This window comes from Mastomys coucha, unplaced genomic scaffold, assembly GCF_008632895.1.
Source record: "Mastomys coucha isolate ucsf_1 unplaced genomic scaffold, UCSF_Mcou_1 pScaffold5, whole genome shotgun sequence".
Classification (NCBI taxonomy): Eukaryota; Metazoa; Chordata; class Mammalia; order Rodentia; family Muridae; genus Mastomys; species Mastomys coucha.
The window spans coordinates 46,311,298-46,326,426 of NW_022196911.1; the positions used below are offsets into that span (position 1 = coordinate 46,311,298).

Below are 15,129 nucleotides of genomic sequence, written 5' to 3' on the forward strand. Positions count from 1 at the left end.
ACATACAGACTATTTTTAGTCTGTTATTTTGTAACTAAGAATCATCTCTAAGACTGTAGCTAACACATAATAATTGGGGAAGTGGTGTGTGACAACATCTTCACCAAGAGGCACTATGAAAAACAAAAAGCCGTGGTGGCAAGGGTGGGGTGGGGTTGGGGGAGACCATGGGATAGTAAGAAAACAGGGACTGTGGATAAGGCGACAGTGGCAGAACAGTGTGGGTCCTCCTGTGATGGAGGCCACCCTAGATCTGCCAACTCTGAGTTTGGCCATTGAGCCCTGCTCTCTTTCGTTTCTTCTCAGTTTTGTTTTGTTTTGTTTCCTCATAGTATTTTTAAATATTATTTGGGAATTTCACAACATGAATCCAGATCATACTCATTTCCAAGTTCTCTAGGGTCAAGTTCCCCAATCACCCTTGTGACCTCTCACCACAAAAAAAGCAAAGAAGACAACCAAATAAAGCAAGCCCAGTTTGTGGTTTCCATATACTCACTGGAGTTTTAAGGTCTGCCCCCTAGCATAGCTATGGCCATTTTGTTCCATGCCTGCCAGCTATTTCATATTGTTGCTATAATATGCCTGCCACTGAGAACTAACTTGACTTTGAGTAAGGTCATGCTGATCACATATCCTGTTAAGTTCTGCATATTATGAGGTTTGCTAATCTTAAGAAATTCCATAAAGCTTTATGTAGAACCCATCAAATTAAAGGTCACTTATGAGCTGTTATGTCTAAAATAGCTCGAGTCAGAGCTGACCACTGGGCAGTTCTTCCTGCACTTGCGTATGATTTCACTGTAGTTTTTATGTTTTTTTTCCTTTATAAGCCAGCCCTCAGAAATGTTTATGACCATAGCCTCAGCCCCCAAATTCTGAGCTACAACCCTGATCAATCAGTCTTAGGGTGTGCATTCAATAAACCATCCCTGTCTGACTGAGATGGGTGTTTGTATGGTTTATAGGGCAAATCATGGACCTCAACAGGAGCACGGTCAAACTCCCAGTGGCCAGTACCTTAGGAAAAACTGAGTCTTTCCCACACCCCCATCAGAAGCCATCAAGTATGGAGACCTACATTCCAGCATCCTTCTCACACTGGTTAAGAGTTCTCTTTGATGGCTTTCTAGGCTGTTATGTTCTTTGTGGTGGTGTATAGGGGCCGTCACGGAATCGTTATATGTTCCTCTTCCTCAACTGTGACCCTGCAGTCATCTTTACAACTACAAATGTAGCTTCCTTGCCCTTTACAATGTTGGGGTCTGGGAATCACTGCACAAACCACTCAGAGCAATCTCAGTCAAATAGGGATGATTTATTGAATGCCACACCCCACGATTGATCTATCAGGGCCATAGGTCAGACACCGGAACTGACTATGATGTTCTGTCAAGATCCTATAGGGCTTTTTTTGTTGTTGTTTTTGTTTGTTTGTTTGTTTTCGAGACAGGGTTTCTCTGTGTAGCCCTGGCTGTCCTGGAATTCACTCTGTAGACCAGGCTGGCCTCGAACTCAGAAATCCGCCTGCCTCTGCCTCCCAAGTGCTGGGATTAAAGGCGTGCACCACCACTGCCCAGCTGATTCAGGAGTTTTAACTGCTTGCTATAGAGCTTTTTAAGCCTGAGATCTACAAACATCTGTGCCAATTGGGATTTAGGGATAGGGGGCTTCCTTAGGAACATGTCTTTGTTGTACACTTCTCCTGCTCCCATTTGTAGGGGTTTTCAACTGTGACAGGGGACTTGCCTAGTCTAACATTCATGTCTGAACTTGCCAAGATAAAGACAGACCAGAAAGGGCAAGTCTCGAGGCACCAAGGAATGAACATCTACCAGTAACATTCTGCTGCCCCCTCTTTCCTTATAGACCCCACTGACATGACAAGGATGGGACAGGAGAGAGTTACTCTAAGGACCTTTATTTAACTCCACATTTCTTTCCTTATGGGGTAGAGAAAGATGCCCACACCCACAAGGTTTCACAGTCCCAGGGTTTTCAGAAAATAAACAAAGAAAGGCCACTAGTCTTCATTGAGGATCTGGGTGTTATTCAGCGGTGGGCCATGGCTGCCGGAAGCTAGGCTCTCCTGGGGCAAAGTCAGGAAGTAAGTTTGGAGTTGACACTGAATGGCTGGGGTTCCAGTGCTCCCCTCTTGGAAACAGGGAGTCCTCATGTGACATCATTGGTAGTGCATTCCCTTGAAGCGGTGCAGAAGGAACAGCAACACCATAATCCCAAGGCTGGTTCCTGGGAGTTTGAGAGTACATGGGAAGTGGAGGGTTACCGGGCCCATCATCAAGAGAACCTGAGAGGAAGAAGAATGAGAGCCTTCATAAGCTTGGCAGACTTATTCTCCCTGAACCATGCTAAGTGATGGTCTGTTCTGTGTGTCAGGGTTCACCCTGAATATGTCTAATTCCCATTCCCTTGGGGTGACAGAAGAATGCAGACAAACAGAGGGCAGACATTTACTTTTGCTATGTGCAGTGCAGGCCTGTGGGAATGAGGATTCCCACACTGTGTGCTCTGCTCCATCTTCATGAAGAAGAAAGAGGTCAGCTGATGCTGCTCTCTACAGCACTTGAAAGGGCAATGAATAAAGAATAGACTAACCTGGGACATGGCTTCCCTGGGGACTGGAGCCCAGGATCCTGTACAGGGCCTCCGCATAAGGAGAAAACAAGGGTTCAATCCCTGGTCTTTCATTACAGAGAGTCCTGTGCAGATCCCGTAAGCTCAGCAGCAGGTCGAAACAGCTTTCCCAGCTCTTCTTCAGGCCCTGCTGATAAAGGCGCCTACAGAGAGCCCTGGTCTTCTTGTGGATCTTCCTGCCTGGGTGGCCCATTTCCTGTTCAACTACTTCCCATTCAAGCAGGAAGACCCTGATTTCAGAGTCAGTCCATGAGCTTCCGGTAGAACCTGTAAGGGATGGAGTGCTGTGATGAGCACCTTTGACACCATATGCATGCACATCTGAACTTTTTGTAGGGGCCGGTCCTGCACACTGTTGACAAATCAAAAGTGGCCTCATTCAGTCACCAGGAGATTAATCACATGCTAACAAAAGTACAATTATCATCTACTTTGCTCTTAATAGCATGCAGTATCCTCACTTGCAAGTTAAGTTTAGGCATCTTTAGTTATAGAAAATATATTACAGAATAAAAGGAGTTGTCCCAGGACAAGTGCTACTTGGGAGGCATTATCCCTGCCTAGACTCAAACCTCCTCCCTCCAGGGGAGTGCTCACAGCTGCCAAGACTTTGGGTTTGTTGTAAAAACAAACAGAAACCTGAGACAACTGAGTTCAAGGCTATCCACACAGCTGTCAACTTCTGGGGTCTCTTATGAGCCTGGATGTCTCAGAAAAAACAAATGCTGTAGAAGATTTTGTTTTTTCTCAGAGTTGCCTCTGAGTACCTGAGGGCCTTTGTCCTGCCTGCTTCCCACTCCGTCCCACATTGGATCCTTCAGTGTTTCTCAAACTTTCGCCTTGGTTTGCTTCTGTCTGTTCAGAAATGAATAATGAAAATATTAAAACCATTTTCATGCAACCAGAATCTGTCTCTCAGCTGTGAGCAGCTTCCGGAGCCAGCCTCTTCAGCATTGCGAAGACAACTGACTCTTTCTTCCTGATCTAGAGATGCTAGTTCATTCTCACCTAAGGGGAAACCATGGGGGTGATGTGTATCCAGGGAAACCACCCATGAATATTGGAGGAGCCCTCAAAGCCCCTCTCCTTTAAAGACCTCAGCCACTTCTTCCATTTCCCTCCCTTCCCACATTCCTCTCTGTTTTCCTAGTGCTAGAAATCCATATACGCATCTCCTCAAAAAGTCCAGCTTTGCTACATATCAGATGATCCATGTGACAAATAGACAGAAAAACCATCATGGTCTCTACTGTTGCAGGACGTTTGATCATGTTGTGAACCCCAAGATTGTGAACTGTTTCTAATGGTAGTATGGCTCCGCCTTTGATCTTAGAGCTTTCTATTTACAACAAACAAAGTAGTTGTGGTGTGGCTCAGCCCTAGTGCACAGCATTAATCCAACAGTTAAATAAAGTCAACCATGGGTCAAGAGGCAGAGCAAGTAAGCAGCTGACTGGAGTGGACATACCTAAAGAGAAAGGAAGGCTTTGAGTTGAAGGGCATTTAACATGGTGTAGAGGAGAAAGGGACTTCTCCTGAGGCATTGGTAGAGCTTTGTCCTTCTGGGACATCAGTGGAATAGGAAGGCCAGGTGAGTGGTTTGTCTGCCTCTCTGAGCTAGCAAGTTTTCACAAGGGCATCTGGCTCCTGAGTCTTCATTTGGTAAGGTTTTTTGTTTTTATTTTTTTCTTGAGACAGGGTTTCTCTGTGTAGCCCTGGCTGTGCTGGAACTAAGAAATCCACCTGCCTCTGCCTCCCAAGCGCTGGGACTAGAGGAGTGCGCCACCACTGCCTGGCTATTTGGTAAGTTAACAGGGCTAGAATTTTTATTTTTTTAAAACAACATCCTAGGGGTCACACATTGCTGGGAAAGCATTTTACCAAGTGAGAGACAATACATTTTAAATGTTGAGAAAATGCAGTAAGTAGAATTGGGGAAGCCAATATGTTGAGTTGTTTTGTGAGATAGGGTCTCGTGTAGTCCTGGCTGCCTTAGAACTTACTGTATAGCTGAGGATGACCTTCACACGATCCTCCACCTTCCACCTCTCACATGCTGGTTTCACAGCTCTATGCCATTGATCTTGGTGTCTGGGGTTTATTTATTTATTTAGTGAAAGTCAGTCAATACCACCAATTTTATTCAATTAAAAATAATTGGTGGGAGGGACTCAGAAGACAGCTCAGTGTGTAAGAACATTTTCTACCAACACTATCAATCTTGATTTGATCCGCAGGACCCATATTGTAAATGGAGAGAACTGACTTCTTTATGTCTTCCTCTGACCTCCAAATTTGTGCCACGGCACGGGTTTACTGACTACCCACTCCATAGTCTCTAGATAGATTCAATTAAATTTTTTAATTTAGATTTTAGTTAGATTAATATAGGGACATAGTGACTAGTAATGTGATAGCTAATTTGATTAGCAGTCCATTTTAATGGGGGGTAGTAATCTAAGAATTCACTATTAGAATTCTACCTTTTCCATAAACTCTTGGGTATGACCTAGTCAAAGTTTTGGTAAATAGTTTATCTCCTGCAGTTTCCAGAGCCAATATCCCGAAGAAGCCTGAAGGCTAAGTACCTGTGGCAAGTATTTCCAAAGGGTACATGTATATGTGATTTGGTCCTGGATCTGAGACCCATTCAGTCATGTGTCAGACCTAATAGTTCACAGTAATGATGCCAGCAACTAGGAAGCTGGGACAGGAGGATTTCTATAAGTTCCAAGCAAGCTTAGACTAATAACTTCCAGATCAGCCCTGTGTATACAAAGACTATCAAAAGTGAGAGGGAAGTAAAAGAAGAAAGAGGAGTAGTGGAGAAAGGAGAGAAGAGAGACACCCTAAGTAATTAAAGGGGAAGGCCAGGGCACTTCCTGTATTCCCTATGAAACGGCCTGAATTCAGTTACTTCCTGCCCACTTCCATGTGCACTGCAAACTGCACTGGGAATTGGGATGCTTTCAACATTGTTGGACTGAATCTTTGTTACTCCTTTCGCTGTTTGACTTTCTCCTCAGGAAGTGTTAGGAATCCTGGGGGAAACTGGGATATTGTCCATCTTGGGCAGTGTGGGATGCCTGAGAGATCCATTGTGACTCATGATATGGCCTTTAATCAACTCTGCTAAATGTGAAGGGATTCATTGTTTCATAATGGGAGCTTCAGAGACAAATCACCTTGAAAAGTGGCTTTTTAAGACAGACCCTTTTGGTCTTGCTAAAAGATGGACTCAGAACGTTTTCCTCTACCTAAGAAAAAAGTAAGTTGTTTTTTACTTTGTTGCATATTACGGAGGCAGTAAGTCTGACAATGAAACCCTAAGCTAGCAAGGCTGAGGTTTGAATGACATTTTCAAGAGTTAAATCTGTAACTAGGGCAAGGAGCTAATAATCACCTCTAGGGTTGCCTAGATTACTATGACTGCTACAAAGTGATTGGCACAGAATATTTCATTAATCTGGTCATGACAGCTCATACTTATGATCCCAGCTCTTGGGGGAAGGAGATAAGAGAAGGACCGGAAGTTCAATCCTATTGGGTTAGGCAGTAATGATGGTGTTGGATTTTCAGCAGCTTTGTTTTTTTGAGTTTTGATCTCCTGTAGCTCAGACTGGCCTTGAATTTGCTATATGGCCCAGGATGACCTAGAATTCCTGATCTAAATCCTGTTTCTAAATCCCAAGTGCTGGGATTACAGGCCTGTACCACAAAAGCCCAGTTCTCTGAAAATTTAAAAAATATATATATCAATGATTTATTATGTCTTCTGACCACAAATGTCCGTTTGCTGAGTAACTGTAATAAAACATGATGAGGCTGCCATGGTTGTAACAGGACGAATAGTGTCAGAAGTCTTTGGCCAAACTTCCCCATTCCTTTTGATTTGCTGTCTGAGAAGGCGAGGAGGAAGAAAGAAAGGTAAGGAGAAAGAGAAAGGGTAGGCACCTGCTAAGCTTGTTTTTAGAGGCATATTCAGGTAAACTTCTCCAAATCCAGTTTAGAGCGGAAGCGCCAGGTGACAGACATATCCTGGTCGCTGAGCTGCCCTAGCAGGGAGCATTCGGGGACTCTGCGCTCTGGTGGCTCTACCTGGAGCTGAGGTGCCAAGAAGGTTGAGGGGCGACTGGCCGGCCGAGTGCGATGAACGTCCCACTTTAAGATGATGGGGAAAAGGTCAGAGGTTGGCCCTACCCAGCGTGGCCACGCCCAGCACAACTCTTCTCCGAGAGCCCGACACGCGCCGTAGACTTCGGGCGGTCTTCCAGGTTCACCTAAGAACAGAAAGAACCTCAACCTGACAGGTCGACGAATCTCCTCCTACGAGCGGCTCCAGTGCTGCGCAGCCGCAGTATGGATGATCGAGCCCCGCCGTCGCTGACGTCACAGACCCCTCGCCCCCTGGCAGGATCGGTGGGCGGGCACGAGGCTCCGTGACGCATGCGCGCTAGCTCGGCGTAGGTGGCGCTGGATCCACCTGAGGAGGTTGTAGGGTGACGGCGCGGACGCCATTTTGTCGGTGTTTGTCGCAGCGGCTGGAGAGGAACGACGGCGGTTTGGCGACATTTCTCGGCCAGAAGGCCTTTTGCTTTTGCGGAGGTGAGGTGGGCAGTGTCGCGCAGAGCTAGGTGTCGGAGGAAAGAGTGGGCTTTGGGCGTCAGCACCCGACGATGCGTCTGTGGGGCTGGCGGGTGCCTCTCAGCCCGCGGCGACAACACCCGAGCTGCCGCGGTTTCGCCGCTCGAGTCAAGGCCCGCAGGCCCCGAGTTCGCCCGACGGTGCTGTCCGGCAGCTCGGGCTTCGCTCACCCCTTGTCAAGGCCTCGGCCGTCCATCGCAGGAACCAGCAGGGAGACCCTTGGCGAGACGCATTCCCGGTGCTAGTGTCGTCCGGAGTCGAGTCACCCAGACCCCAACTCACCCCTCTCGGCGGCCTCGGCCGTTTGCATAACTGGAGCCTTCTCCAGAGTCCGATATTCGCCCCCGTTCTTTAGCTCTAAGGCCCCTGGCCAGCTGCTGCCCAGGGGAGGTAGGGCAGGCACCGCGGCGATCCACCCCCAGCTTCGAGGAACACACTTGGGAAGGAAGGTTCGTCCTTCGTGCCAGGCAGTCACCCCACCCCCATTCCCCTCGACCTGGGTCGCCCCGATTGCCCTGGAACTATGTAGACCAAGCTGGACTCGAACCCCAGAGATTCTCCTGCCTCTGCCTCCTGAGTGTTGGGATTAGAGAGTGAACATTGCGACAGCCTTTTGTTGCTGAAGTACCCAGCCCTCTAAACCAGTGGACCGGCAGTCACTAATGTTAAAGCTGCAGATATTCGGTCTAACTTTGAACACGCACCCGAGGGCCTCTTGTTACCCACATAAAATGGGAAACCGAAACTTTTAAAACGTGGTGGAGAATCATATTTCTAATATGAGCATATATATATGGGTTCCGTTGATTCTTTTATTGAAAGAATACAGAGGCTTTGTGGCATGTTTTTGAGTATTAGAGATAGCGTAATATTTTTGAGGTAGCTTTTCTTTCCTGTGTATGAGAAGGAACTTTAATCTCATGAGCTCAGAAATCTTTTACTTTGCCTAGTAAGTAAATATTTCTTTGTTGGTTGTTTGAAACAAGGTCTCGCTGTGCAGACCAGGCTGTCCTTGAACTCTCAGACTGGGCTCCACCTGCCTCTGCCTCCAGGGTGGCATGTGCCACCACACCTGACTAAGAAAATTATTTCCGAACTTTGCCAGAGATCAGAGTAGGGATGGGGAATGTTCATCGGGGGCCTGTTGGGACTAGGACCCACTGATAGGTGGGTTTGCAGATTAGTCACTTGATAAGTTGAGATTTGTCTTGTGAGAGGTAAACTGGCTGTAGCAGTGTGAAGTAGAGGGGGAGGGGGAACTGGAAGCAAGCACCCAGGTCTTGTGAAACCCTAATGGCCAGTCATAATGATGAGTCATCAGAAGCTGTACATGCAACTGCTGTTTTTGAAGAGTGCATAGCCTGTAGCTGGGTGGCTTGCGATTCAGAATTCAGTGCCCAAAGAAGCAGGAAAAAAAAGCCTTAATCAAACTAAAACCTTGAATATATTCTGATGATAGAAGGAATGTGTCAGCAGAATTCCAGTGGAAATAGGAAGCTGAGTGTTTCTCTAAAACTTGAGTTTTGGCTTTTGTCTCAAGCAAATTTGCAGTGTTGTCTATTTTACTTTGCCATATTAAAATGACTTTATCAAAAGGAATGCTTGGCTTACTTTTACCAAGATACCTATCAAGAATTTAGGATTTTTGTGTGGCTTAATCCATGCTTTCTCATTATCAGAAATGTGCCTGGCAGGCATAGAATTAAAAGAAAGAATAAAGTTTACTGAATATTTGGACAAGGGGTATGAAGGTCAGTGGTAGAGTCTTGCCTAGCAATTAGAAACCTCCTCTCCCCTCATCGCGTCCTCAGTAGTCAGGAAATACTAGTATCACCCTGATGATGTGATGCACACCCTTTCTGAGGGACACTTTGGAAGAGAACTGAAACTGCCTTCTTTGCAAGCCTGGGGTTTAATACATTTGTTAGCTTATTTTTCAGTCATTCAGACAAGCTGAAGGTGGTCAGCTAAATTGGCTTTGTTCCATTTGGGCCTTATTCACCTTCTTTGGTTTTTTTTTTCTCCCCCAAACCACTAAACTCTGCTGAGCAGAGTTCAAAATTAAAGATTTAACCATGGAACTGGAGAGATTGCTCTTGTAAAGGACCTTTAGGCTTTAAGGCATCTTATGCCCTCTTGTGGTGTCCGTGGGTAACTGCACTCATGTGCAGATCTTCCCCACCCCATCCCCATTAAAAATAAAATCTTTTTTAATATTGGTTTAGGGGAGCAGAGTGGTTAAGTGGGTAACACTGTACACCTTTGGTCACTGAGACTCACTTGATGAAAGGACAGAGTTAACACTGGCATGCAACAGTCATATACATGTAAAAAGGATAAATGTTAGATACTGAGCCTGGAAGAAATCCACAGGAGGTTGGAGATGAAGTCTGGGAATTGTTACCATTATCTGATATCACTGGCCGTGCCTCGGTTTAAGGATCGGACTAATTCTGGCATTTAGAGAAAGGAACTCTACAGAGTTTGAGGAGGGAAGAAAATCTCATTAATGAAAAGCTCTTTACCTTTAAGCCAGTTACTTGCTTGCTTCTCTCACTTTTAATTATTTGTATTAAATTTTGCCAGACTGAAGGACATTTATTATGTTATTGGGATAGACTATCGCTAACTATAGTTGTAAGCTTTATTTTTATATTCAGATCTGGCCAGGAGGTAGTGGTGCATGCCTTTGATTCCATCACTCTAGAGGTAGAGGAAGATGGATCTCTGTGAGTTCGAGGCCAGCCTAGTTTACAGAGCTAATGCCAGGCCTATACCAAGAAACATCCTGTCTCAAAGTGGGGAAAAATATGTGTGCATTCATTTCAGACTTGATTTTTAAAATCCAAATTGAGAGACCAGGAATGTAACTCCATTGGTAGAATTATTAACATTATAAGTGATCTAATTTTTAAAATCAGCATAAATAGAAGGAAACAAAAATATTTTGTGTTGGGAGGCGTGCACATGTACATTCTGTTCCATGTAAAAGCCAGAGGTTAAACATGGCATATCTCTATGGGTCTGCACATTTTTCAGGCAAGGACTTTCATTGAACCCAGAGCTTGCCAATTAAGCTAGACTGGGCTGGCCAGTGAGTTTCAGGGATCCATATGCCCCACCCCAGCCCCAGGTCTGGAGTTATAGGTCTGTGCTATGATGCCTGGCTTTTTATGTGGGTGTGAGTGATCTGAACTCAGGTCAAGTTAATGAGTATTTCTGAAGGCAAGCACTAAGTTGAGAATTTGTCCTTGTACTGTGTAGTGAAAGAAAACGTATTAAAGGCTCCGTGCTGTCGGTCATTTAGTACTAGGATCAGTTCCATTCAACATCATCTCAGATAGGAGTAGTATTGTATTCTAAGCTTTGGGAGATTTACCTAAGAGTCTATGTGACCCCGTGTATGAGGTATTCTATTTAAGCAATGGTAATATATAGTTATATGACCATCTTTAGCTTCCTACTCACCCTTACCCCCTTCTCGTTAACAGATGCGGCATTCCAAACGAACTCACTGTCCTGATTGGGATAGCAGAGAAAGCTGGGGCCGTGAAAGCTACAGTGGAAGTCAAAAACGGAAGAGGAGATCTCACAGCAGTACACAAGAGAACAGGCATTGTAAACCACATCATCAGTTTAAAGAGACTGATTGGTAAATGACTTGTATTTTAAGTTTTAACAATTTCTGTATAGCTTTTATCAAATTTGGAATTCAGTCATGTTTATTCCCTCAAAATCCCAGTTAATAGAATATCATAGGCTAGTTTCTATACTGCCTAGACTAAAGCTGTGAATTTAATAGTTTGTCCTATGTCTGTCTGGGATTGATGGGAGACAGTAGCTCAGCAAATGACAAAAACTAAGGGCCTGGAGGTGTAGTTCAGTGCTAGAACACTTACTACCTTATATGTATAAAGCCCCAAATCCTTAGACACCCCTCCATCACAAAAGGGGAAGGAAGTCAAGAGATTATATTCCAGAACATATACAAAGTTGAATAATAATGATACCCAGTGAGTAGTTTTAACTGTCATAGAAAAATGGCATATATATTTGCGTGTACAAAAAGTGTTTCACAATTGAGATGTCAAAAAAAGTGGTTAGTTCAGATGAGAAAAGCAACAAATGCTGTCTGAGACCATTAAAATGCTTTGAGGATTAGCCATTCATGTTACATCTGCAGGTTATATTAATAGAACACCAATGGATATGTCTGTCTGAGAGTTTTAGAAACTTGCTTTATATTTTGAGAATTGTTTCTACAGGCATTCTCTGGTACTTTAGGATAGAACCTCAGTAAAAAAATTGTGATAGTATGTCTTATTTTCTTATAACTATGATATAAAATTTGGAGGTAATATATTTATATAGAATTAAAAGAATCTTAAAGTTCTAAATATAAAGAAAGGCTAGGTGAGTAGTTTCTTTCACTCTGCCTTCCATTAATTTCCCTTTCTCATTTGTTTTGTTGGTTCTATGTTTTCTCCTTGTTTGTACAGATGTTCCATTGGGGCTGTTTACCAGATTGCTTTCTAAATTAGCCAGCTGGGGTTACTTTAAAAAACAGTATGTAATTTTTTTTCCTTCTCCATGCTAAACAGAGTTGTCTGCCAAAGAGCTTGTTTGTAGTTCTTGTAAACTAATCATGTTTTATCAAACAGTTATGTAAGAGGTGCTGGGTAAGGTTATGGCAAGATTCAATGACCAGACCTTAGTAATGAACACTATACAAATTGTACCCCATTATTAATGAATACAACATACTCTTTAAGGCTTACAATCTTACAACTAATTATACATAGTGCTAGAGTATATTATATATGTGAAAAGGTTGATTTGAGTGATTTTGTGTTCATAATAATAATAATAAAAACCAGTCCATTTAATCACTAAGCCAGTACTACCATCTTTGACATTGACATCAGACAAATTTGGTGATTATTATGCATCATAATCCAGATTATTCATTAATTGTAAATATCTTTTTGAAAGCTAAAAATTTTATGAATATTTTAATAAAGTTACTGGGAAGTTGAAGCAACAAAATGTAAAGAGGAACAGCAGTGTGGAAACCATTGCCCGTTGCTTGACTGAATTATTTCTGTCTGTCCCTAAGGGATCTTTGTGTACAAATCTTTGCCTGTGGTTATTTCCTGAGAGTAGATTCTAAGAAGAGGCATTTTCAAGTTAAAGGGTATGACGTTTTACAAGGTTCTTGCTGCATATTCTCATTTCTTTTTCTAGAAAGCTTATAACATGCTCCTTGTGGCTGTCTCTAGTTTTGTCTGACTTAAATGGTTTTCTTAACCCGAATTTATAAATTTCTAGTGAATTTGATCAGATTTTTGAAGACTTTATGTCAATTGTTTTCTACTAAAGTATATTTCTTTCTGATTTACAAGATGTTTTTATTATGTATTTTAATCCTTTGTCATATGTATTTTAAGACATTTTTCTCCTGATTGGTCTTTTGGCAGTAGCCTTTGAGTTGGTCTCCCTTTCAGCAGGTTTAATCTATTCTGCTTCAAATACCAGGAAGACCAACATAGCTGTAAATAATATATACATAGGTATATATGTATATTTTGTGGTCAAATCCTCCAGTGTCTCCCTGTAACACAGAGTACCAAGTTTTAAACTTTGGGTAAACTTCATATGACTAGAAATCACCTAGGAGGTATGCAGACTTAGATTTAGAATTCAGTGTGACCTGGGTCTTCATTTGTAAACTCTATATTCAATATTAGTGCTAATAATCTGTCCTTTCAAAAACGCTTTTAGTGTAGTGTGTATAGTGCTTCTAGTGACATATTCTCCTAGGTGAAAATTGTTTCTTGATGCAATCATCTACTTGCTGTCTGCAGAGTAGATACATGCATTTTAAGCCTCTGGCTGGTTGTGCTATCTGTATAAGTGTAAGATGGCATTATGCTGGTCTAGAATTTCTTCTGCTTTCCACTTTGTCCAAATCCTGGCTTTCCTTAAGATGCTTATCTGCTTCCATCTTTGTCATCAATTCTTAATAATTTTAGGCAAATTGAATTCTTTGCCTTCCCTGAGTCTAAGTGTTCATTTGCACTTTTCAACATTTTTGCATTCATCTATTTTGATTTTCTTTTTTTTTGTGTGTGTGAGTAATCTTAAATTGTTCATTTGTTGTCAGACTTTGCCTTATATGATTTTATTTTGTCTTCCACAGGACCTGTGTGGAAAAAAAAAAAAAGCCAATTCACTTAACAGTTACTGGGCATTTAGTAGATATTTTTTAAAAATCAGATCCGTTTATTCTGCCTACTATATCCACAGCTTGTATAATTCTGTAGTCTTTAATCTCTAGACTTTGGTCTTTGGTTGTCATAAATTGGAAAGGTCCTCACGCTAGCTCTGCTCATGGCAGTATCACCACCACATTTTTATTGTTGGTAGATTGTTTTGGATTGTCAGCAGGGCCAGTTCCATGTAGTATTCCAGTTAAAGATTATTATTAGTCTTTTTTTTTTATGATAGACTTTGGATTTGGTGGGTGTGTGACACCTTATAAAATTAAATAGGATGCCTGTAGAAGTATGACTAGTTTCTTGTTTTTCATTTAGATCTCTGCTTCAGACCAACTGTCTCAGACCCAGAGTTTAAATCCTAATAGCCTGACTTGTTTCTCCAGAAATTAAGGAGAAGTTGAGAATGATGCTAGGCAGTAAGAAGGCCCAGCCTGCATTAGATGCCAGTCTTGTTGGGTAGTAGTTTTAGAGATGTTTCTATTTCTGCTTAAACTGGGAGAGAAAATCACAGCGTATTCTGGGGAGTGTAAAGGGGTTGGCGGGGCAGCTGCAGCAACATCTGTCACTCCATTGCTTGTCAGGATTATTTAGCTGATTTGTCTGACTGGGCAGGTGTCCCCTCTCTCCCCCAGTGCTCCATGTGCATCCCTCTTGAAGCTTCGCACTCTGTTGAAGAGGACACTCATCCCAGGTAGAGGGGGGATGGGAAACTGGGCCGATTGTCCTTTTCTTTCCATCAGATCAGGACACTCAGCTGGGATCCATTGACTTCTTGAGGTCCTTGACCTCCATGAAGTTCTTGCCAAGTTTTGTTTATGCATTTGTCCGTTTCTTGGGGAAAAGGGTCTACAACTTCCATCAGGTTCTCAAAGGAATCTGTAGATGCACTGTGGCACTAGAAATGCCGTTTGCTGTTTCTTGGGTATTTTTTTAAGCAAGAGTCCCGGGAACTTCGAAAGGCAAGTGGGAAGGATGTCCACAGTCCTGAACCCTTTCTTGAGTAGAAGGTCTGTTTAGATGTGTTTGGTACACTAGGCAGGCCTCAGAAGTTCTGGTCTCTGTTTCTTAAACAGGAGTAACAGAAAGCTTAGACATAGAAAAGAGGAGATAGAATAGGTGACATAGGGCAATAGTAGCAGTTTGAAAATATCTTAGTTTTTGCTACTAGTAAGCTCTGCAACAATGCTGTATCATTTAGGGATGTTAATTGAGTTTTTGTAAATGAAAGGATTGAAAGATTTCACATTTAAAGCTCCTCATATCTGTGATACACATTCTGGAAGAAGTCTTGGTCAGGGATATTTTAAATGCTCTTAATTTAAGGGTAGGAATCCTCTTTTGCCTTTCTCTAAATGTGTGGCTCTGAGAGAGGAAGCTAGTTTCAGATGCCTATGTTGTATGATCTATCAGTGCATTCCAGAATAGGTTTGCAGGTTTGGTCTTGATGGTAAAGGAACATTTAATAAGCATATTGTAATTGAAGCTTTGTTCCTTGGTATGAAATAGTTGACAGCAATTTTCTAATGTACAGGTTTTTGGGGGGTTTTTTGTT

The 15,129-nt window shown here is 42.8% G+C and overlaps 2 protein-coding genes across 17 annotated transcripts in view; one reads left to right on the forward strand and one right to left on the reverse strand.

The window, feature by feature from the left end:
- Window positions 1–1,905: 1,905 nt before the first annotated feature.
- Window positions 1,906–7,043, reverse strand: LOC116077276. Of its 4 annotated transcripts, XM_031351710.1 has the most exons (4): window positions 6,754–7,043; window positions 3,423–3,510; window positions 2,617–2,922; window positions 1,906–2,308 (listed from the first exon to the last, which is right to left on the reverse strand). In XM_031351710.1, exons 3-4 carry the CDS (start codon window positions 2,846–2,848, stop codon window positions 2,049–2,051), a joined length of 492 nt encoding a protein of 163 aa, XP_031207570.1. In that variant the 5' UTR covers window positions 2,849–2,922; window positions 3,423–3,510; window positions 6,754–7,043; the 3' UTR covers window positions 1,906–2,048. The 4 variants fall into 4 exon arrangements, with proteins under 4 accessions (XP_031207570.1, XP_031207571.1, XP_031207569.1 ...); XM_031351711.1 differs by lacking the exon at window positions 3,423–3,510 and having other exon boundaries at window positions 6,856–7,043; XM_031351709.1 differs by lacking the exon at window positions 3,423–3,510.
- Clk4 (CDC like kinase 4) overlaps window positions 5,819–15,129 on the forward strand; it is an 18,022-nt gene continuing 8,711 nt past the window's right edge. For 2 of the 13 annotated variants that reach the window (XM_031351704.1, XM_031351707.1), the window contains exons 1-3: window positions 7,110–7,260; window positions 10,791–10,951; window positions 11,799–11,865. Coding sequence is in view for 8 of the 13 variants with exons in the window: in XM_031351695.1 (XP_031207555.1) it covers window positions 5,888–5,923; window positions 10,791–10,951; window positions 12,416–12,493 (275 nt within the window). In the remaining 5 variants the exon portion in view is untranslated. Of the gene's footprint in view, window positions 5,924–7,109; window positions 7,261–10,790; window positions 10,952–11,798; window positions 11,866–12,415; window positions 12,494–14,209; window positions 14,269–15,129 lie in introns of those variants that run through there. The other 11 variants (XM_031351698.1, XM_031351705.1, XM_031351699.1 and 8 more) reach the window with 10 other exon arrangements.